This window comes from Prenolepis imparis, unplaced genomic scaffold, assembly GCF_030444845.1.
Source record: "Prenolepis imparis isolate NDT839.2.m4 unplaced genomic scaffold, iyPreImpa1.0 SCAF_44, whole genome shotgun sequence".
NCBI classification, from domain to species: domain Eukaryota; kingdom Metazoa; phylum Arthropoda; class Insecta; order Hymenoptera; family Formicidae; genus Prenolepis; species Prenolepis imparis.
The window spans coordinates 75198-101209 of record NW_028141202.1 but is presented as its reverse complement, the minus strand read 5'-3'; the positions used below and the strand labels follow the sequence as shown (position 1 = coordinate 101209).

At 27.1% G+C, this 26012-nt stretch overlaps 2 protein-coding genes across 6 annotated transcripts in view; both read right to left on the bottom strand.

The window, feature by feature from the left end:
- Positions 1-2827: 2827 nt before the first annotated feature.
- Positions 2828-26012, bottom strand: part of LOC145947118 (very long chain fatty acid elongase AAEL008004-like) — a 62992-nt gene continuing 39807 nt past the window's right edge. The window contains exons 1-5 of one of the 2 annotated variants that reach the window (XM_083056895.1): positions 15397-16277; positions 7139-7202; positions 3768-4039; positions 3236-3538; positions 2828-3084 (exon numbers count right to left, since the gene is read on the bottom strand). In XM_083056895.1, the coding sequence (XP_082913021.1) occupies positions 2902-3084; positions 3236-3538; positions 3768-4039; positions 7139-7178 (798 nt within the window). In that variant the 5' untranslated portion in view covers positions 7179-7202; positions 15397-16277 and the 3' untranslated portion in view covers positions 2828-2901. Of the gene's footprint in view, positions 3085-3235; positions 3539-3767; positions 4040-7138; positions 7203-15396; positions 16278-26012 lie in introns of those variants that run through there. The other variant, XM_083056896.1, reaches the window with a different exon arrangement.
- Positions 8316-15397, bottom strand: LOC145947117 (uncharacterized). 4 transcript variants are annotated; one of them, XM_083056892.1, is made up of 9 exons: positions 14754-15397; positions 14505-14662; positions 10875-11087; positions 10442-10672; positions 10175-10327; positions 9945-10097; positions 9481-9701; positions 8919-9078; positions 8318-8736 (listed from the first exon to the last, which is right to left on the bottom strand). In XM_083056892.1, the coding sequence occupies exons 3-9, from the start codon at positions 11080-11082 to the stop codon at positions 8621-8623; spliced, it is 1242 nt and encodes a 413-aa protein (XP_082913018.1). In that variant the 5' UTR covers positions 11083-11087; positions 14505-14662; positions 14754-15397; the 3' UTR covers positions 8318-8620. The 4 variants fall into 4 exon arrangements, with proteins under 4 accessions (XP_082913020.1, XP_082913018.1, XP_082913019.1 ...); XM_083056893.1 differs by having other exon boundaries at positions 14573-14662; XM_083056894.1 differs by lacking the exons at positions 14505-14662; positions 14754-15397 and having other exon boundaries at positions 8316-8736; positions 9481-9698; positions 10875-14057.

Genomic DNA, 26012 nt, shown 5'->3' with positions numbered 1-26012 from the left:
TCATCTGATAATAATAGTAATGATAATGTTGAGATACCAATAAAAAAATCGCGTAAATCAATATTTAAAAAAGAATGGTTAGATATTGAAGAATTTAAACTTTGGTTGCGTGAAGTGCCACATGACGAAAGTTTATTTTTTTGTTTGATTTGCGATAAATCTATCGCTAGTAGTTTATCGCAAATCCATCGTCATGCAGAATCCAAAACACACATAAATATATATAAAAAATATCTAGAAAAAAATCAATCAAATTTAGAAGATTTAAATATGCAAAATAAATCTCTTTTGCCATTTAATGAGCGTAAAAAATCCGCGGAAATCAGATATGCAGCATTAATTGCTGATAAAAACATTTCTCATCAAAATGCAACAGAGATTCTTACATTTTTTCAACAAATAGGAGAAGATCCTGACGTATTGAAAAGCATGAGCATGAGTCGAACGAAATGTAAAGGCATTATTACAAACGTTTTGTGTCCGATTGAGACGGATCGTGTCGTCAATAAAATTCAAATTACAAAGTTTTCAGTTTTTATTGACGAAACATCAGACATATCTAATAATAAATGGATGACTTTTTTTGTCCGATACGTTGATTCGGAGACATTAGATGTTCGCTCGCAATTAGTCAAATTAATCGATATTGATGCCAAAGATTCAAGCGCAGAAAAGTTGTTTCAGGCATTTAAATGTGAAATGTGGAAACTGCAGATACCATTTCCAAATATTGTCGCCTTATCGTGCGCATCTGTGATGACAGGGAAATATTTATCGTTCAAAAAAAAGTTGGAAGAACTATGTCCACGTTTACTAACTTTAACATGCCCTTGCCACTCCGCTGCATTAGCAGCGCATACTGCATGTAATAAAATACCTGCGTATTGCAATGAATTTATTAAAAAAATTTCTAATGATTTGAACAGCAGCCCAAAACGTACAGCAATTTTCAAAGAATTTTGTGAATGTTTCCAAGAAACAAATCGCAAAATATTAAAATTATGTGATACACGCTGGCTGTCTCATTATTTATGTGTCGAACGACTTCTTGAATCTTGGGATACAATTAAATATTTTCTTACCGAAATGGTTGTAAAGGAAAAAAAAAATTCTGGAGAATATCTACTGTCTATGATGAACAACGTTGAACTAAAAGCTTATTTTCTTTTTTTAAAATATACTTTAAATTTCTTTAATGCATTTAATGCATTTTTTCAAGCATTAGAAACCAGAATTCATTTATTACAACCAAAATCCAAAAAATTTCTTTTCCGAAAATTCTGCAAAAATTTTTTAAAAGAAGAGCATTTAGAACCATTTTCTGAAAATATTGCATTCTCTTTAAAGGAGAACCAAAAAGATCTTAATGAAGTTACTTTGGGTTCAGAATGTGAAGAATATCTTAACGAATTACTACTGGAAGGTCACGTAGACATTGTTAAAATTATTCGAGAAAAATGTTTAACATTTTATGTGACTGCTGCAGAAGAAATTCGTAAAAGATTACCAATAAATGACACATTTTTATCACAATTAATAGTTTTTCAACCATTTGTAAGCTTATTTTATAATAGAGAAACATCATTCAATAACGTTTCTTTCGTCATTAAAACTATTAGCGGTTTTGATGAAGATGCTTTAAAAAAAGAATGGATTGCATTAGCATCAGATTTTACAATGGAAGAAAAACAAAGCCTCACTAAATTAAATTTTGATAATGCTTGGAAAGAAATTTGACAACGTCGAGACACCAATAATAATGCTAAATATCCTAATTTAAAAAATGTTATAAATACTATTAGATCGCTTCCAAATTCTAATGCCGATCCGGAGAGAATGTTTTCTCTTTTAAATAATGTAAAAACAAAAAAACGTAATAAATTTTCGTCGGCTTCTGTTAATGCTATTTGTGTATTTAAATCTGCATTAAAGACGAGGGGAGAAACAGCTATAAACATGCAAGTTAATGAAAAACATTTGTTTCTTATGTCGGCGGACAAATTATATGCTACTGCTGTAAAAAAAATAAAAATATTTTAAAGCTACATGCTGCAGACGCTGATGTTGCCGACATACCTGGTCCCTCGTCTTATTAATAATACATTTTATTTAAAAGACGTCATGCTTAAAAGCATGTAAGAAAATTGTGTATATAAATATACATATATATATATATATATATATATATATATAATATAAATATATATATATATATATTCAAAAATTATAGATTTTGAAAAAATTGAATTTATTATATAATGTGTACTTCTTTTATTTATACATATAAATTAAAATTGATACAATATTTTAAAATCGAAATAAATCTGCTCAATAAATATACATATAGTAATAATTCTTCAGCGTATTATATTCTTCTAAAATTTGACATTATACTTTATATGTTTATACGCATTTCAAAAGAAAATAATTATATAGTCGTTAAAAAAATATTTATTTAGCAACAAAACCTATTATACATAGGTATATGTATATGTACATATATAACATCGAGAAAAAACAAATAAATAGTATTAAATAATATAACACTGTGTTATACTCAATTTGTATACAATTATGTATATTTTAATAACATTCATGAAATATATATGTATACATAATTAGATTTTTTTTGAATATTAATGAAATACAAATAATTAAAAATTGTAAATTGTTTATTCAAGCGATTAATTATAGTTATTTATTAAATAACAATTGTGAATAACAATAATATTATTTCTTGACTAATATCAAGAAATTAATAAGTGATTATAAACACAAGAAATGATTAAAATAACTAAAGTTTTGAAATAACATTATTGTTATTCAATAAATAACTAATTAGTCGCTTGCGTAAAAAATTAATTAGTCATTATAATTATTTGTACTAATTTGATATCAATCTTAATTCTTTTTTTCTTTAGATACGTGAGTATAATATGTCTTATAAAAATCATAAAATAAGTAAAGAAGTATTAGTACATTTACACTAAGAATAGCATGTATAACTAAATGAAACTGCGCTTCTACTTGACAAACTGGATTTGCAAACTGCATTAAATATATTATAATTGCAGTAAGGTGTGCCTAATTTCGCAAACAGAAAAACAAAAAAATTATACAAATATGCATTATATTACTGAAACATAAATTATTGAAATATGTATATGTTGTGTGTGTGTGTAAAGTTATGTTTTAAGTGTTAAGTTTTGTTATAAAATATTATAATGCAACTTACCATTTGTATACTAGTTAAATAAGGCTTAAAAGGAGCTAATATTTGTTGATATTTCGGCCCCCTTGAAGTGATCAAATAATACGAATACATGATTACGTGTACGGCACAATTAAGCAGAGTAAGAAATGTCACTCTTTCGTCCAAAACATATTTTAAATAAATCCAGGTGAAAAATATATTTGATACATGATGGTACAAGTGAAAATAGGAAGCCTGATTTTGTTTCTTTCTCAATACAAATATGCATGTATCAACAAGATCGTATATTTTCATTAATAGAAACCACCACAAAATATTGTAGTTCTGAAATTCAACTTTGATAATACAAAATATACAAAGTACTACTAAAGAATTTAAAAAAAATATTGCCTATATAAATGAGTCATTTATGGATCTTATACCACTATATCGTATTTTCTCTGCTTATGTATTCTCCTTACATATTTAATAATTACATATAATTTTACCTTTTCTAGCAAATAATATAATCGATAACAAGTAATAATTATTATTATATATTGTGAAAATATACTTTGATCGTATTGGAAGAATCCGGAGATGACACTGAATGCATTATTACACCATATTCTGAGAACCAACCGGAAGATATATGTCCTTGTATGACCCATATGTTTGCTAAAATTTGTATTATGTTATAAAGTAACATAATGGTTCTCAATTGATACGGCGATCGATTTTTCATGTAGCGAGGACCAGCGTAAAGAACAAAAAATAAATATCCAAAAATTATGAACGTTAACGGAAATGGTGAAGACATCAATGGCCATTTGCGAGTTAGTGGAACTGTAAAAAAAATGCAAAATGGTTTTTGATATATAATATACAGTGTGCACAAATTTTTGGTAATCAAATTTAAAGGCGGAGAGTTCGTTCGTTAATATTTACAATTTTGTATATTATAGAGTATCATTATTTAAATAATATTATACTTTCTTGCGCCAACATTTATATAAGTATAAGAAATTTGTATCGCTAATAAAACAAATTTGTCGCTTTTAAACACTTCAAGAAGATAATGCGGACTTTCTACCGTTTAGGTAAAGAAAGCGTGACAATTCAAACTTTCAATTTTATTTATTTTTTACCATCACATTTTCTTCAATTCTTGAATCTGTATTATTTTCTAAATGTAATTTTAATAAGAATGATGAGTTATCTGTATTATAAAATGTTTATATACTACGCAAAATAATTAGGGGAGCGCTTTAAAGCACACACACACGCATCACGCATACACTTAACATTGACGTACACATACACATGATGTGCAAAATCCGATCGAGCAACCTCCCCATGGTGCACATTGGATAACGCGAATGCCGGCGGTATTGCTAAAAATCTTGCAAAATGCAGGGGTGACTTTGAAATGCGATAACTCGGCTCCTAGGCATGATAGAGCAATATTTCTTGCGGCATTTTAAAGGGAAGGGTTCCTTCAAAGCCAATGTGGTGGCATTTATGATTTCATCCCTGTTTTTTCCATGGACAACTACAAAGTCAAGAAATTTCTAAAGTTTTTATGCCATCTGATTTTAAGCCTCACACGAAAAACAGTTCGATGAGATGAATAATGCTGCCTTACCCACTTTAAAGTTGAGGCTTCACCCGTTAAAATGCGCCCAGAAACATTGTTCTACGACCTCTCTAAGCGGAGATATGGCTTCTTAAAAATCATCAAATTTTGCAAGTTTTAAAGCGCTCCCCTAATTGTTTTGCGTAGTGTATAATATTTAGATTTATGAAATATCAAAAAAATGAGATTTGTATAATTAAAAAGTAATTTTTACTTAATAATTATACGGGGTATTTACTTTGACGTAAATAAGAATAAGTTTTGAAGTTTATTCAAGAATATCGCGTATAAAACACTCTGTTTTAATCAGGGTTGGCATGTTTTAAACAATTTGTTTAAAACTGTTTGATTAAAACTTGTTTAAAACAGTGTCCACTGTTTTAAACATTTTTGTTTTAAACAGCTTTAAATTACTGTTTAAAACTGTTTAAAACATTGCAATTAAAACATATGATTATTTGAAAAAGAAATTGCAAAAAAAAGCAAAAACAAACAAAAACTAATCGTGTATAAAGATTTTTGTTTTAGTTTTTTATCTATATTTTATAGATATATAAAAATATAAATAATGAAATAAAAATAAGATGAGCATTATTTTAACACAATATTTATTTTTGGATATTAAATATTAAGTAATAATCAATATAATTGAATATATTAAAGACTACTTATAAAACTATCTACTATCTACAAACTATACAAAAAAACTAAATTATAACACATTGCATTATATATTTTATCTATTGCAAATAATAAAATAATGTCATTCCTTTAACTAAAAAAATAATAAACATTTAAGTACAAAAAAATGAATGGTAACAATAACATATTGGAATTGCATTGCAGTATTGCAGTCATTGCATATTGGGTATTTTTTTATACCTACTTTTAAATTTAATTAAAATTAAATAAATAAATTTTAAAATTAATAACTCAAAATAAAATAAAGAATATATAATTTTATATATTAATAAAGAATTATTACTCAACTAAAAAAACTTGTGTAAAAAATCAGATTATATATTATATAATTACGGTTATTAAACGTTTTCTTTTGCTTGTTTAAAATATGTTTCTTTTTAGTTTAAAATGAAAAAAACAAGTTTCTTGCCAACCCTGATTACCATATATAAGACCTTAGTTTTTATAATTTACTATTAATTATTCATTGAAGTGCTCTGTTTCTGCAATACTTGAAGATTAAGTCAGCCTGTATGCGAATTGCAAAGTGCTCCATAAAATAAGAAATAACAACGAGTGGCAGAACGAACAGCACATCGATATTTCAAGTTCACGCGACATAGCTTACATAGCTTCGTTCAATATTTGATAATGTCTATATATATGACGATAGACGCGCGTAGGCGAAATATACACAGGATATACATATATGTATATCGTGTAAATATACACAGTGTATTGGGGCTCACAAATGGCGTTTTCGATATTTATATAATATATAATATATAAATGACAATATGCAAGACAAGTTTCTTAACATATGATTGTAATAAGTATCATATTTGAAGTTATGATACAAAATAGCAGGGTTGGCAAAAAACTTGTTTTTTACATTTTAAACAAAAAACATTGATTTTTTTGTTTAAAACATGTTTTTTTTATTTTATACGTGTTTTTAAGTAAAGTAAGAAAAAAACATGTTTTAAACAAAAAAAACATGTTTTAAACAAGCAAAAAAAACACTTGATAGCTTTGATCTGTGTAATCGTAATGTAATGTAACCGTAATCGTAATGTAATGTTCGACCACTCGCGTCTTTTCTGAGGAATCCATTAAAAATGTTAAACCGATAACATGGTGGCTTGCGTTAAAAGAAAATGTTAATACTGTAACGTTTGACTTACAAGGGACATGTCACAACTGTCCGGAACCGATTTGATTCTTCTTCAAATATGTTGTTAAATATACAAATCTAAAAGACACGTATTTTTTTATATGTGTGGATATTGAGTTTTAAGGGGTGAAACACCCCTTTAAAGAAAAACGGTATTTTTCTTTAGGATCGAATGTCTGGTAAACTATAAGAGGTAGAAAAAAAAGACGTACAACAAATTTTAATGGCTTGAAGAGTACTTTAAAGTTATATGAACAAAATTTTTTTTCATTTTAAACAAAAAATCAATGTTTTTTGTTTAAAATGAAAAAAACAAGTTTTTTGCCAACCCTGGTTTTAATAGCACAAATTTTATCTTAATGTAACAGTCTTTAGAATTTAGAATTAATATACGTATACTTTTGTAGCATCTTAAAGAATGCATTAACTTGATTAAAAAGATAGAATTACTTACCAGAGAGCTCGACAAATAAATAGTTATACATTTTTTTCATTATGACTACAAATGTCAATAACTACCCAGCAAACACATTTTATAACTATATTATAACGGTTACATAACTCAATGTAACAAAATATAACAAGTAATATAACAGTATTGCAACATGTAATACTCTCATTCCTTGTAATTTCCCACTCAAGGAAGCAACAATGTTATATAATAGTTATACATTTAATTGTAACAATTATATAATGTAATATTATTGTGTTACATTAAGAACATAACTATAATATAATTAAGATATAACATATTAAGATTACTGGTTCAATATTTATATAATTGTTATATGAATGTCACATCTAATTTTCAAATGTTTTTGAATATACATGTAATATTTATATAACAACTTAATGTATGTTATGTGTTCTTAATGTATTAATTATATAATTGTTACAATTAAATGTATATACACATACACACACAACACACATCTCTCAACAAAAAATCGTAGTAACTCAATAATTTTGTATAAATTTTTTTGATGAATAATATGAATATAAACATAATGACACGATGTCAACATAAAACTTATAAATTTACATTTTTTAAAACATGCAAATTTTTCAGAAAAGCTAATATATTGACATCGTGCACTATATACATATGTTTATATTATATTATACAACAAAAAAATTTATTAAATTGTTGAGCAACTACAATTTTTCTTGTTGAGAGATGCGTGCTGTGTGTGTGCGTGCGTGCGTGCGTGTGTGTGTGTGTAAAATAATCTTTATAACAATCTTTCCTCATAATCACTTTTTAAGCTTTGTTAATAATTTTATAAAAAGATTATGTATTAATAAAAGATTAAAAATATCATTTAATTGATTTTTATTAAACTTAATGCATTAATACATATATTAAACTTAATTTTTTATATTGTTTTTGAAGCTTTAAAAGTGATTATTATATATATAATATATATATATAATAAGATTATTATATATATAATATATACATAATATAGATATATAGAGGTTATTAATTATATATAGATAAGATATAGATTATTATATATGATATATATAGATCATTAATTTTATTTAGACATTATAACTTTATAATTTTCGTAAACGAAATAATAAAACTTAAAAATTATATATTATTTTTCTAATTATCATATGGTTATTATTAAAATCACTCAATTTTATGTGTATTCTCTTATAATATACGTCCACAGAAACTTATTCTTATCATAAATGATATAATTATATATACGTATATAAACTATTTAAAATATAAATTAAATTTCTGAATGAAAATATATAACATATATGTGTAAACTTTCTATATATATATTATAAGAAAATAACGAAACAAAAACATATTTATGATATCACAAATAATTAAGATATATAAATGAATTTTTAAACTAAAACAATTTAATGTGTGTTTAACGTGTGTGAGTATATTAAATGTAAATAGCACCATGTATTATAGATTTTTTTTTTCTTCTCGTATTGCTCGTTGCTTTGCAAACCTGAACCATTCCGCAGCAGTTATATCGAATTCGGATTCAGTTAAACCTGAATGTACAGAGCATATAATATCTGTAAAATAAGTTAAAATTTAATTAATATACTGACACAATTTCATATACGCATGTATATGAAAGGAAAATTATATTTAATAATTAAATAGTATCTAATAAAAAAAATGTACGTTTGTGTAATCTAAACAGAATTGAAAAAGAATTTTAAAAAATAGTTAAATATAATTTTCAAATATTTACCACGTATATTCTTAATAAATGTTAAATTGTTTATTTTATAATTTAATCGAACGCCTTTCCAGGAACAGTTTATTGCGCATTTATTGCTGATTATTCGTTCTAAAGTACGATGAATGCTATTTCGTGGAGTGGTGCCTCCAATTTTTAGGATCAATTTTTTCTGAAATTAACAATAAATTTATGTAAATAATATATAATATAGAGATAATATCATATCAACTATACTATAAATTTAGAAAAAGAAAGTAGTTAATAATGTTTATTGAAAAATGTATAAAAACTGCATATAAAAAGGTTATAAAAATAATTCTATATTTAAAAAAATGAAAAGTTTTACATAATACATATGAATTAATTCTCTTTACTATTTCTTTTAAAAAAATTAACGATTCTTATTCAATGGGTAATTGCATTCACTTTAATGTTCTATAATCCAACTTATTCATTTTTCTATATGGATTCTTTTTAGTATAGAAATGATATAGATGGAAATGATATAGTAAATGGTATAGATAGATCTCTATACAGATGTAGAAATAATTGCAAATGAAAAATAACTTACAAATTGCGATGCAGCAACTTCGTTTGATATAATTAAATTTTCGAATTCTTTTATAGATTCAACTGTTTGTAGTGGCAATAAGGGCATTATCATTACCATATCATTTTCTGTCAATTCTGCATCATTACGTTGACCAGACTCCAATGTACTTAATCTTCTCGAGATACTTTTTAGCTCGAAATTGGTAGCAACGTTTGCACGTATAACTTTATCTAAACCTGCTACAATTAAAAAGAAACGTATAGCGTGTATATATATATATATATATATATATATATATGTATGTATATATATTTCTGTATATTTTTATAATTGCAAACATCATCCATATAATTGACACACACGCACAGTGTTAGTATTAAATATTAAGTATATTAGAGTATTAAATATATGAGTATTAAATATTTAATAAATTCTTAAAATTGTACATATAATACATTGCAGATATAATTGTCATAACTTACTTTCTATCCGTTCTAGAATTTTATAAATATCTTGTATTTCTGGAAGTTCTAAGATAGGAATACTCTCAATATCCATTATACCAGAGGGTGATGCGGACTTATCAGAATATGTAATTTTTTTTGTTTTTTCATTAGAACTGCATTTGTTGTTATCTACAGATTACAATTGTTGGTTATTTAATATTTACATTTTATTATATTCATAGAAATTGTAAGATATATAAACTTACTTGTGCGTGATACTGAAATTTCATTATCAGTATTTTTGGAAACAAAACAATTTGAATTTTTATCAGTACTGGAAGTATTGATAGATTGGCAACAATTATCTTTTTGCTGAGAATTGTATTCAGGAATAGAATTAAAAACAGGTCGATTAATATCTGCAAACAAAATAAAATAATAAGAAAAATAACAACAAACAAAAATAAATAAGCATCTCAAATATTCAGCAATTATATAAAAACATTTAATTCAAAGTAAATGTTAAAATTTACTCTGTTTCAAGTGTTTAACCGATTTGTTTTTTTCGTTATCGTAATTTTCTTCATCATCATCACACGCGTTTCTTTCTTCATCATTCGAATCGTCAGTATAATCATTTTCATCGTTCTCAGAAAAATAATATTCATTTTTCTTTAATTTTCTTTGCCCTCGGCCACATTTTTCTTCATCAGTCGTACCATACTGAGCATCTGCAGCTGATTTGCGGGCAGATGCAAGTGACGCTACCCAAATAATAATAATAATAAATACATATGTACATATAAATATAATAACAATAACAATAACATCCGTAATAATATATAGTAATTATAATAAATTAATTTTTGACACAAAATATAAATAAAATATGCATTTACACGTTAAAAAATTAAAATAATGAAAATATTATAATTAAAATATAGTATTCATAAAATTATAACTTACAACAATATTTTATCACCGTTATATCAAATCTTGACCATAATTTTTTATCCGGTTCAGCTCGATTTTTAATAAGCGAACTGATATTCTTTGTATTAGGCCACCAACAAATAAAGACATCATTATTTCGTTGAATCCAATTTGTTGGAATCTCTGAGAAAGATTCATCAGCTAAAAATTGTACAATTGCGTACAATTTTGTTTCGGACATTTTCTCTGAAAAAAATATATATGCAGAATACAGAGTTTCTTATAATTCGCACACCACCCGTAATGTTCAGGTAGAACGATGGGTATCGAGGATGTGTGTGAGTTTGACACTACATTCTATTAATATATGTATATATGTACATAGCTATTATTCTTTGTAGAATATAAAGTTTGTTATAAATGTTTTTACAAAAAACACTATACACTTTTTATAATTGTTCGGAATCTTTAAATAGTAGTAACAGCGGTAACGCGCGCACTATGGAGTCAGGTAGGCACACAGATTGACGACACAAAGAAATCGACGATTTGATATGCACAAAAAAAACAGCACTATAAGCAGGATTCTGTAAATATATATTTACAGAATCCTGCGCGATGAACAAAGATCGCGCCGACACAAGAAGAAATTGCAAGAAGTGCAATTTCTAGAACGAAAGTATTGTCCGTGAAAAAAGGCGTGGTACAAAATAATCTTAATTATAGGTAATATCAAAGTATTTATTTAATATTTTAAACAACTTAAAGCTAAAACTAACCACAGCAATACATAGCAATATATGAAAATCAATAGTCATAAAAAACCTGCAGTATTATCTCATCATTCTTTAAAAAAAAAACACTAAGATATTTAATCTTGGTAATGATAAAGCTGTTAAAAAGAACATTACTGCAAGATGAGAATAATTCTTTAAAAGAAAAAATCAAAATAAGAATAATTAGGTACATGCATGCAAAAGTGGAATTATAACAAATGTGTTTTGCAACTCAAGATGTTTTAATTTCAAACATTTTGTTTTTATGTTTGTTGCCGGCAATTTTTCTATGTTAAAAGGACTTGTTTCCAAAAAAGTTTGTATACCCAGTAGTTCTTTAGAATCACATGGAGTGTTAAAAAATGGTTCGGTATATAAAATTCGCTTTACATTTATGTATGGAACATCATTACTATCTAAAATTATTTCTAAAATAAATGCCAAAGAATTATCGTTCAACAAACAACAGTTTTCATTTTCTTTTGTAAAAATATTGAAGCCATTGAACTCTAAATGAGATATATCATTAGTGTTTTGAATTGTCTTTTTAATATGAATAATAGGATATGACTTTAAATATGATTTTTCTAATGGAAGTTGATTTAATTCGAAAATTCGATTAGAATATTCCTCTAATGGTTTGCCACAATTTTTTATTCGCTTTTTAATTTTTTGCATGTGATTCTCAAATTTAAAACAACTAAAAGCATCTAAACATCCAAAAGTTTTGACATCATTTGCAAGATGTTCTAAATTATGAATATTATGTGAAAGATATTCCAGTCCAAAAGCATTTCTATAGTTTGAAATAAACCAGGTTATCAAGGAATGTGCGAAATCGTTAAGAATTAAACATTTTTTTGGATCTGCAAATATACGAATAGCTATACTTAGTGATAAAAAATGATTATAATAGTCTTTAGACAAAAATGGCTTTAACAAAACTAAACCCAAATAAAGTAAAAAAAGGCGAACTTCCGTAGCTTTCCAACTATCAATATATAATAAACTTTTTGGCATTCTCGAAAATTCTTTAGTTATACATTTTCTTGTGTCAAGTAGATGTTTATTAATGGAATCAATTGCAACTTTGGATAATCTTACACCTTTTTTACCCCTGACATAAAATTGTAATAAACGCCTCGATCCTAAACAAACAAGGTGCATGTAATCTAAAGGAATTTGTGAAATCATATCTATAGGGAGATTTTCTAAAATTGAATCACCTATATGATGCTCCTCTTGACTACGAGTACGAAATGATTCATTTGTTCTTAATGTGCAATTAATTTCCGGAAAGACAACTCGATTACATACAAAATCACCTTCTTGAAAACATTTTGAACATGAAAAATAACCTGTGTGACCTTTGGTACATGTGATTAATGATTTTGCAGGAGCATCGCATAAAATTGCATTCAATATGATTTTACAATGGAAATTATTATCTAATAATATACCATCTCGAAAAACAATTTGTGCTTCATTAACAAAAGGACGAAGAAAATCATTTACATTATTCGGTTTGGACATTCCGTGAAATATCCCAACTGCAAAAGGCTCGGTATAAAGATCTTTAATTTCAATTGATGCGAAAATAGGCCAAAACTGGCTACTTGAACTTTTACTTAAAGGTAGACCATCGATATTAATATTTATTTTTATTTCACGAGGCATAATTTTACAATATTTTGATATAGAGTATTTTATTCCCGAAGCTAATCCAAAATGAATGTATCTTCCACCACTAACAGCAGATATATTTTGAAAAGTATTACGTGGTGTTTTCATTAAAGTTCTACACGTTTCAGGTAAATCATTATGACCATGTTTCCGCAAAATAAAAAGAAGTTGATCTACAGTACCTTGAGGAATACAATGCTTTGAAACTAAGATTTGCAAATCTTCTTGTAAACTTAAGTTTTGTACATTTTGTACCGAGATTTCATTATTAAAATCAATTGATTTGGAAGAAAAATTAGACAATGAAGAACTATCTTGATCTGATGCAATAGGAATGTCAAAACTATTAGATGCTGAAAAACTATTATCCATTGATGGATTAAAGATATTATTAGATGCATCGAAAATGTTATCACTGAGAAGAGTATTAGTTTCATTTGAAAATGTATTCTCTGAGTTAGAGTTACAAGCTGAGTTAGAGTTACAAATATTAGAATTAATTTTAAAATGTTTTTTGGAAACATTTGATGTTATAGTTGTAATTTTATGTAATTGTGACATATGACATGAAATCAATTGATTTTTACGTCTTTTTGATAAATGGTGATATGTTTTTGGCATGTTGATAATTTTGATCGATTATTTAAATTAGAACAAATTTAAAAAATTAAGTTATAGTAGTTAGAAAAAAATAATAAAATATAAAATTTGAAAATTAATAAATCTTAGTTAACTATATAAGATACAAAATCATATGCAAATATTAATAAAATACAAGTAAACTTTACATACAAATAATCAAATTAATCTGAAACAAAATGCGAATAGATAATATGGCAATAAGCATATTAAAAATTAAATAAAATATGCGATATATATATAAACTGTATATGCAAAATATCTTAAAGAGCAGTTTTAAAAAATTAATACACTTATTGACAATGACTTATTGTAAAATATATGAAAACCATAAAAATTGATGCTTCGATGACACTTCACAAATGTCTGATGATGAATAAAATATTTACTGATTGAATCTATTAAGTATATAATATTAATAAAGAACATATAATATGCAAATAATAATTATGAAATAAGACATACAATATATATATATATATAGCGTACAGATTACAATATTTTTATATGGCTATATCGCTATATAACCTAAAAAATTTTGCAATATTAATAATTGTATATTTACACTTTCCGCCTTCTTCAATATATAAAATCCAGCATTCCACAGCTCACCCACAATAATTGTGTACTTACGATGAACGAATTACAGATGATCGAATAGCAATAGCTCAGGGTCTCTCGAGATGTGGCGATCAAATCTTTCAATGGAGAGAGTTTTAATCTCTGTAAGAAAAAGCATATTAGAGGAATGACGAACATCGCAGTTATATAAAATATATAACAGTCTTATAATAAGTACTTTAAATATACTTACAGTCTTTGGTTTATGTAAAGAAAGTGAATCTTTTGCAACACGAAGGCACAGCACAATATTTTTTGCCGGCTTTCCCGCCAACAATAAATCAACCATAAATCATATTTTATTAGAGAGGCGATCACGTATCACTTTGACACCAGCGCTACTTTAACATTGGTTTTTCATTGTCACCACATTATGCATTTAGCACGCGGGAAAAGACCGTGTGTATACAAAAACCGCGAAATTTAGCAGCATTGCACAAAACACGCAAATGAAGAAACATATAACTATTTTTCGTACACATTATATAACAACACAGTAAACGAGTTATATACTTTATATAATAAATATTATGTAACAGCTGTTATTTTAATTTTTTATTCTAATGTTATATAACTGTTATAATAGGTATTTACTAATATATTATATAGCAACGGCAAACAGATGATATATAAATTTATGTAATAAATATATAACAGCTGTTATATTAATTTTTTGTTTCAATGTTATATAACTGTTATAATATATGCGTTTGCTAGTATGTTATATAGCAATAATAAATAGATAATACATAACAATTATATAATAAAAATATAACGTTGTTATTTTAATTTTTGACTCCAATGTTATATAACTGTTATAATATGTGTTTGCTGGGTATGATCACTTCTGATACTTATTGAAGGTAAATCGCGATTATGTCGTTCCTGCAGTCACTTTGATAGTGAATAAGCAACTGCTTCATTTTGTGCACTTTTATAGACGTATAATATATTCTATTCAATGAGATTACGTGCTGCGGTTCGTATCAGCGTTCGGCATTAGCGTGCTCTGTCCTTGTTCAACTTTTAGTAAGTAACAAAGATAGAACGACGCTGTCAGCGCTAATAGCGTCTCCCCGAACGCACCCATAATAGTCATGCATTGATTACTTTTTACTTCGATATTAATATTAATGACATAAAGGCAAATATGTTTTTTTGTTATAATGCACTGAATTTTTTTTATCATTTTGTGTGTGATAAAATGATCGTTAAAATATAATTTGAATGCAAAATTAAACGACGATAAACGTACTATCCCAGCAAACACAGAATATAACTATTATATAATCTAGAAGTAACACGCAATATAACATGAGTTATACATTATTAATATTTATACCGTGTGAATTTATAAACGCTCGTTATAAATCAAATATAAATGTTGAAAATAACATTGGCTATGCGAGCCAAATGTGGATGTCAGTACGTATGCTTCCAATGAAATTAATTTTTTCGTTGGAATTTTTAATTCATGTGCACGAGGCACGAATTTTGCTTGGTACTTATGCCAAGACTTTATTTGGGAATAATCTCAATTCGAGATTTAATTTCCCGAATCCCCTCTAACCCCCCTACAGAATTATAGACAAAATTAATTTCATTGGAAGCATACGTACTGACATCCACGTTTGGCTCGCATAGCCAATGTTATTTTCAACATTTATATTTGATTAATATTTATGTTACATAATTTTTTTTGTAACTGCAATATAATTGTGTTTTAAAACGGTTATATTTCTTTGTTATTCACTGGTTAATAACAGTATAACAGCAATAAAAAGCCGGCGTCACACGATGTAGGTTTTTCTGTATAATTAGCTGTACGCTAGTTTGTACGCTGCTGTGCTTGCACTTGTGCATGCCAGACACTTCGATGCATTGAGTGCGAAAGTCTAGCTTGTATGATTTCTATGTTTGCTACGGTGCATTATTTCGTGCTCGTTTCCTTGCATGCACCAATCAGCGTTTCGGAAATGTTTCATTCAATGCAATCTTCACTGTTGATATGATATGTCAAAATCGTTTGACAGAATATTAATATTTTAATAAAAATGTGGAATAAAGAACAAATAGTTTCTCTTATAGAGGCATATAAAAAAGAACCTGCATTATATGCTGTGAAGCATCCTAATTATCACAATAAACATTTACGCTATGAAGCTCTGACAAGAATAGTCAACGAAGTGAGAAAAATACGGCCTAGTTTGACGTTTTCTTTCGTCTGACGTCTTCATACAACACTCCATACAGCAAACCAACTTCGTGTGACGTGTTTATACAACGCTCTATGCAGCAAACCAAGCAACGTACAGGATACAAGCTAGCATACAAGCTAATCATACAAAAAAACGTACATCGTGTGACGCCGGCTTAACTGAAATATTACACGTTATATAACAAATGCTACATTAGCATTACTTTAATATTACATAACATATGTAATATTTTATGAGAAATGTTACAGCAATATTCCAAAAATAACAATATTCAGTAATCATTAGTTCTTTATTCATTTACCGCTATGCGACGCGCGATGATCTAGCTATCTCGTATTTAAATTTCAGTCATGAGAATTATATAAAGCTTACAAAAAATGACTATTAAGATTAAAAAGATGTCATAATTAATTTTTGTCAGTTTAATTTTTCTGATATATCCCAATAGAGAATTCAGATATTGAACTGATCGAAAACTTAGAAAGCGAACAAATAAATGTCCGAATAAGAGAAATCGCTCATAATATTATAATATTTAAGTTAAGCTGTAAAGTTTACTATTTTTATATAAATAAAATTTTTAATTTGAAATAAAAATTTTATAAAACAATTTTTTTAAAAATATTATAAAAGAATTTTATAAAATAAATTATTTAAATTTTATTATTTTTATATTTAATTACATTGAACTAATTGTAAGTACTTTTGTCATATACGCATGTACATACATGCGCCTAACCTTCATATTTGCATGTATAACATGTATATAACAATTTTATAACTTATACCGCGCTATATTTATGTTATATCACTGCAATTTTGTATAAATGGGAAATTACAACTAATTTTTATACATGTTATGTAAGTATTATATAATTTTTAAGAAAATTATATAACATGTTATTTACGTGTTACATTAATGTTATATAGCTGTAATATATATGAGTAGGAAATTACTACTAATGTGTATATAACCTTGTACATTCGTGTTATATTGCGTGTTACATTTCGTTTTATTATAATATGACAATATAACAGTTATATACTCATGTTTGCTGGGATATCTCATTATTTTATAATATCAAACATTCTAGCAAAACAAGCATACTCACGATACATCATAAGGATATACAATATTCCATCCATGTGCTCGAAAATCGTAAGCAAGCGGATATAATCTCAAATAATCGGAAAAGATATCTTATTCTTTGTCGTCAATTAAATTTACTTTTTTAAAATAGTAAAAAAAGGCGCCAAGTATATTTATTTTAATTCCCTAATACATATATATACCACAAAAATAATATTATCAAAAATTGCATAAACAAAAATTAAAAAATTATACAAATATTTTCGAAATAAATACATATAATCGAATACAAATATAACCGAATAATTAACTATAATCAAATATAATCTAAAATAGTTGTACAAAATAACTATTTTAATTTTTTACAAAAATAATGATATTAAATAGTTGCACTAATTAAATAAAAATTTTTGATATATATGTGTGTGTATATATGTATATATATATATATATATATATATATATATATATACTGCATATACAGGGTGTCTTTTAATAAGGGAAAAGTATTGCAGTGGTATTATCTGAAATAAACACACGTCATGTGTAAAACTGTCATGTCGTCTGTTGTGCGATCCGTTCAAAATTTGTTGAAAACACATGTTCCTTTTTTGAATAATTAAAATGCCTTTATGAAACTGTTATTGTGATACTTATGAATGTGTCCGATTACAATGAGTTATACGATTAAAATGCATGCTCAACCATTCATTACGCAAGTGTCTACTGTATTTTATTAATCGGTTGATGCGGAAAAATAATGGCAATTTTTCGTTTTTCGCGCTGAAAAACTATACAAAATGAAAAACTATATACAATGTATACGACAATGCGTTATCTTATGAACAACATATCACAGCATCGTCACTGTCAGATATCACGTTGACATAGTCATATTGTTGGGTTGACAAGACAATAGACATGGTAAATTCGCAATTTAATAACATATGCATTTCTTACTTGTGTCTTTTAATATTATTTTATCGGTTAATGTTTATAGGATATTCGTAATTTACCAAAATAAAATAGAAAATTTTCAAATTTGATTGATTAATACAGTTATAATAAAAAAAATAATACAAGTAAAATAATACGGCTCAATAAAAAAAATATTACAAGAAAAAGATATTATAGAGAACAATTTGGGCGAGAAAGCACAATTTTGAATCTTATCCAGCACTATAAAGATTACGAGAAACAATCTCCTTTTTTGTTAAGAGCAAGTTCTTGTTGGTGAACTGTGTAATCGCAGATCAATTATACAAACTTGAAATTTAAATTTTCTTTTTATTTCGTCTTAAAAAGTTATATAAAGATATTATTTAACCATGCCCAAAAATAATTTTAAATCAATCCCATCTTGCTTAATTAATATTCATCCTTAATTAGCTAAAGATTATGATATAATAATTGTTTCAGAATAAATAAGATATAACTTGAATAATAAAATAATCAAGCTCGAGTTAAATGTTTCATAACTATATAAGATGGACTCAGATATGTCCGAAAATGAAGTTATATTGTTTAGATTTATCCCAAATCAATTGTCATACTTATTTGACTAATGAGGATATTAATTAAACGGAATGGGATTGAAATAAAATTATTTTTGGGCGTGATTTGGTCATTTCAAATCGCAATAAGTATTAAAATTAATCCATCGTCAAAAAAATGTTTTTATTTCTAAATAATATATAAATCAATGAATCGGTAAGTATAGAAATCATATAATTTAAATAGAAAAACATCTCGCTTAATTAATATTCAGTCTTAATTAGATGATTAATTATAGTAATTAATTTACGAAATCTGATCAATTTAACTTCATTTTTGTGCATGTTTGAGTGCATTCTTATCAAAAATTTAACTCCGGCTTGATTATTTCGTTATATAAGTTATATGATACGCCTATGGATCTATCGGCTTATATAGAAATAAAAACACTTTTTTTAACAATGAATCAATTTTAACACCTAATGCGATTTGATAATATCCAACCATGCTCAAAAATAATTTAAAATCAATCCCATTCCGCTTATATCGACTCGAAACGCTAACTGCTCAGGTCTACATGACTTTTTTCATTATGGATATATATATATATATGTATATATATGTATATATAATATATATAATAATAATTTCCTTTTTTTATATATATTTAACTAGAAAAAATAACTAGAAAACTAGAACAACACAAGCGCGCGCTACGCGCGCGCCATTCTTCAATTTTATATTAAAAAAAAAATTATTAAAATAATAATATTTTTTTGACAGAATCTCTCTCTCTCTCTCTCTCTCTCTCAACTGATAACTGTCAAAAAATATTAATCTATTTTAAAATTCCATAACATATTATTTTAAACAAATTATTATTTTAATTTTTAAAATATATTATTTAAAACCTACATTAACAAATTGGCGCTTTAATCAGCTGATTTCTGTCAAAAAACATTACTAAAGCATTTATTTGCTAATTAAATTACAGAGTAATAATACGTTATAGAAATTAAAGTAGTAATGTTGATAATACTTTATCCTCGATTAATATTTTTTGACAGAAATCAGCTGATAACTGTCAAAAATAATAACCAAGTTTAAAGTAGCTAATTTCTATAAAAAATATTAATAAATCTTCTCGTCCATAAAATCGTAATTAGTCTCGACGTTGTGATTATCTCGATTATCAAAACAGTCTAACAGAAAATTCTATTTCTTTGTTCGCACTTGTTTTAGATTTAAATACTAAATTTTTATGCATTGCATAATTAATTAATATATACCTCTTTATGTATTGATTGCAATGCATGCATAATAATAATATGTGAATTAATTATGCAATGCATAAATATTTATTACTTAAATCTTGAACAGAAAACAAAAAAAAATAGAATTATCTACAAGATGCCGTTGCTCAGAGTCTTGCCGTCAGTCTCGCACAAGACGTGCAGCGTGGTGGATGTATGTGTACAGACGCACGAATCTAATAGAAGGGCAGATATTTTGACCGAAAAATTCTTGTGGAAAATTCTGTTTTTTTATTCCCCTGTTAAAGATATAAATAATAAATATTTATGCATTGCATAATTAATTCACATATTCTCATGCATGTATTACAATCAACGCATAAAAAAATATATATTAATTAATAATGCAATACATAAAAATTTAGTATTTAAATCTAAAACAGAAGTGCAAACAAAATAGAATTTTCTATAAAAATCTTTTGTGAATCGAGTTAATCATAACGTCAAAATATGACTTTATTAACGAAAGTATTTATTAATAATTTTTGATAGAAATTAGCTACTTTAAATTTTGTTAATATTTTTGACAGTAAACAGCTATTTTCCGTCAAATAATATTAATCGAAAATAAAGTATAATAACGTATTATACACAACATATTACTATTTTAAACTTTTTAACATATTAATATTTTAAAATTTAATTAGCAAATTAACCCTTTAATCAAATGATTTCTGTCAAAAAATATTAATCAAGTTTAAACTAACGTTATATAAAAATATTAATGTTTTTTCAGAATAATTTTTGGCGCGATTAAATTAATGAAATTTAAAATTATTAAGCCGCGATACCCATACGGCGCAAAATTATATTACGCATATCATATCAAAAAGTTTGTAGGCTGCTATTCTGATGGTACCATCATAATGTGTAGACAATGTACTGTTAAAATATATGAAAGAATTATATTTGGCGCGTTTTAAAATATTGAAAATTAAAACTTCTAAGCCGCGATTCCCATACGGCGCACAATTATATTCCGCATATTATATCAAAAAGTTTGTAGGCTGGTATTCTGATGGTACCATCATAATGTGTAGACAATGTACTGTTAAAATATATGAAAGAATAATTTTTGGCGCGTTTTAAAGTATTGTAAATTAAAACTTCTAAGCAGCGATTCCCATACGGCGCGGATTCATTTTACGTATTTTAGATCAAAAAGTTTGTAGGCTGATATTCTGATGGTACCATCATAATGTGTAGACAATGTACTGTTAAAATATATGAAAGAATTATTTTTGTCGCGTTTTAAAATATTGAAAATTAAAACTTCTAAGCCGCGATTCCCATACGGCGCACAATTATATTCCGCATATTATATCAAAAAGTTTGTAGGCTGGTATTCTGATGGTACCATCATAATGTGTAGACAATGTACTGTTAAAATATATGAAAGAATAATTTTTGGCGCGTTTTAAAATATTGCAAATTAAAACTTCTAAGCCGCGATTCCCATACGGCGCGCAATTCTATTACGCATATCATATCAAAATGTTTGTAGGCTGGTATTCTGATGGTGCAGTCATAATGTGTAGACTATGAACTGTTAAAATATATGAAAGAATAATTTTTGGCGCGTTTTAAAATATTGCAAATTAAAACTTCTAAGCCGCGATTCCCATACGGCGCGCAATTATATTACGCATATCATATCAAAAAGTTTGTAGGCTGGTATTCTGATGGTACAGTCATAATGTGTAGACAATGTACTGTTAAAATATATGAAAGAATAATTATTGGCGCATTTTAAATTAATGAAATTTAAAATTATTAAGCCGCGATACCCATACGGCGCAAAATTATATTACGCATATCATATCAAAAAGTTTGTAGGCTGGTATTCTGATGGTACCATCATAATGTGTAGACAATGTACTGTTAAAATATATGAAAGAATAATTTTTGGCGCGTTTTAAATTAATGAAATTAAAACTTCTAAGCCGCGATTACCATACGGCGCGCAATTATATTACGCATATCATATCAAAAAGTATGTAGGCTGGTATTCTGATGGTAGTCATAATGTGTAGACAATGTACTGTTAAAATATATGAAAGAATAATTTTTGGTGCGTTTTAAAATATTGAAAATTAAAACTTCTAAGCCGCGATTCCCATACGGCGCGCAATTATATTCCGCATATCATATCAAAAAGTTTGTAGGCTGGTATACTGATGGTACAGTCATAATGTGTAGACAATGTATTGTTAAAATATATGAAAGAATTATTTTTGGCACGGTTAAAATATTGAAAATTAAAACTTCTATGCCGCGATTCCCATACGGCGCACAATTATATTCCGCATATTATACCAAAAAGTTTGTAGGCTGGTATTCTGATGGTACCATCATAATGTGTAGACAATGTACTGTTAAAATATATGAAACAATAATTTTTGGCGCGTTTTAAAATATTAAAAATTAAAATTTCTAAGCCATCATAATGTGCAGACAATGTACTGTTATAATATATGAAAGAATAATATTTGGCGCGTTTTAAAATATTGCAAATTAAAACTTCTAAGTCGCGATTCCCATACGGCGCGCAATTATATTACGCATATCATATCAAAAAGTTTGTAGGCTGGTATTCTGATGGTACCATCATAATGTGTGGACAATGTACTGTTAAAATATATGAAAGAATAATTTTTGGCGCGTTTTAAATTAATGAAATTTAAAATTATTAAGCCGCGATACCCATACGGCGCACAATTATATTCCGCATATTATATCATATAGTTTGTAGGCTGGTATTCTGATGGTACCATCATAATGTGTAGACAATGTACTGTTAAAATATATGAAAGAATAATTTTTGGCGCGTTTTAAAGTATTGCAAATTAAAACTTCTAAGCCGCGATTCCCATACGGCGCTCAATTATATTACGCATATCATATCAAAAAGTTTGTAGGCTGGTATTCTGATGGTACCATCATAATGTGTAGACAATGTACTGTTAAAATATATGAAAGAATAATTTTTGGCGCGTTTTAAATTAATGAAATTTAAAATTATTAAGCCGCGATAACCATACGGCGCAAAATTATATTACGCATATCATATCAAAAAGTTTGTAGGCTGGTATTCTGATGGTACCATCATAATGTGTAGACAATGTACTGTTAAAATATATGAAAGAATAATTTTTGGCGCGTTTCAAATTAATGAAATTTAAAATTATTAAGCCGCGATACCCATACGGCGCACAATTATATTTCGCATATTATATCATATAGTTTGTAGGCTGGTATTCTGATGGTACCATCATAATGTGTAGACAATGTACTGTTAAAATATATGAAAGAATAATTTTTGGCGCGTTTTAAAATATTAAAAATTAAAATTTCTAAGCCATCATAATGTGTAGACAATGTACTGTAAAAATATATGAAAGAATAATTTTTGGCGCGTTTTAAATTAATGAAATTTAAAATTATTAAGCCGCGATTCCCATACGGCGCGGATTCATTTTACGTATTTTAGATCAAAAAGTTTGTAGGCTGGTATTCTGATGGTACCATCATAATTTGTAGACAATGTACTGTAAAAATATATGAAAGAATAATTTTTGGCGCGTTTTAAAGTATAGTAAATTAAAACTTTTAAGCCGCGATTCCCATACGGCGCAAAATTATATTACGCATATCATATTAAAAAGTTTGTAGGCTGATATTCTGATGGTACAGTCATGATTTGTAGACAATGTGCTGTTAATATATATAAAAGAATAATTTTTGGCGCGTTTTAAAATATTGCAAATTAAAACTTCTAAGCCGCGATTCCCATACGGCGCGCAATTCTATTACGCATAGCATATCAAAATGTTTGTAGGCTGGTATTCTGATGGTACAGTCATAATGTGTAGACTATGTACTGTTAAAATATATGAAAGAATTATTTTTGGCGCGTTTTAAAATATTGAAAATTAAAACTTCTAAGCCGCGATACCCATACGGCGCAAAATTATATTACGCATATCATATTAAAAAGTTTGTAGGCTGATATTCTGATGGTACCATCATAATGTGTAGACAATGTACTGTTAAATATATGAAAGAATAATTTTTGGCGCGTTTTAAATTAATGAAATTTAAAATTATTAAGCCGCGATACCCATACGGCGCAAAATTATATTACGCATATCATATCAAAAAGTTTGTAGGCTGTTATTCTGATGGTACAGTCATGATTTGTAGACAATGTGCTGTTAATATATATAAAAGAATAATTTTTGGCGCGTTTTAAAATATTGCAAATTAAAACTTCTAAGCCGCGATTCCCATACGGCGCGCAATTCTATTACGCATAGCATATCAAAATGTTTGTAGGCTGGTATTCTGATGGTACAGTCATAATGTGTAGACTATGTACTGTTAAAATATATGAAAGAATTATTTTTGGCGCCTTTTAAAATATTGCAAATTAAAACTTCTAAGCCGCGATTCCCATACGGCGCGCAATTATATTACGCATATCATATCAAAAAGTTTGTAGGCTGGTATTCTGATGGTACAGTCATAATGTGTAGACAATGTACTGTTAAAATATATGAAAGAATAATTATTGGCGCGTTTTAAATTAATGAAATTTAAAATTATTAAGCCGCGATACCCATACGGCGCAAAATTATATTACGCATATCATATCAAAAAGTTTGTAGGCTGGTATTCTGATGGTACCATCATAATGTGTGGACAATGTACTGTTAAAATATATGAAAGAATAATTTTTGGCGCGTTTTAAAGTATTGTAAATTAAAACTTCTAAGCCGCGATTCCCATACGGCGCGGATTCATTTTACGTATTTTAGATCAAAAAGTTTGTAGGCTGGTATTCTGATGGTACCATCATAATGTGTAGACAATGTACTGTTAAAATATATGAAAGAATAATTTTTGGCGCGTTTTAAATTAATGAAATTTAAAATTATTAAGCCGCGATACCCATACGGCGCACAATTATATTACGCATATCATATCAAAAAGTTTGTGGGCTGGTATTCTGATGGTACAGTCATGATGTGTAGACAATGTACTGTTAAAATATATGAAAGAATTATTTTTGGCCCGTTTTAAAATATTAAAAATTAAAATTTCTATGCCGCGATTCCTATACGGCGCACAATTATATTCCGCATATTATACCAAAAAGTTTGTAGGCTGGTATTCTGATGGTACCATCATAATGTGTAGACAATGTACTGTTAAAATATATGAAAGAATAATTTTTGGCGCGTTTTAAATTAATGAAATTTAAAATTATTAAGCCGCGATACCCATACGGCGCAAAATTATATTACGCATATCATATCAAAAAGTTTGTAGGCTGG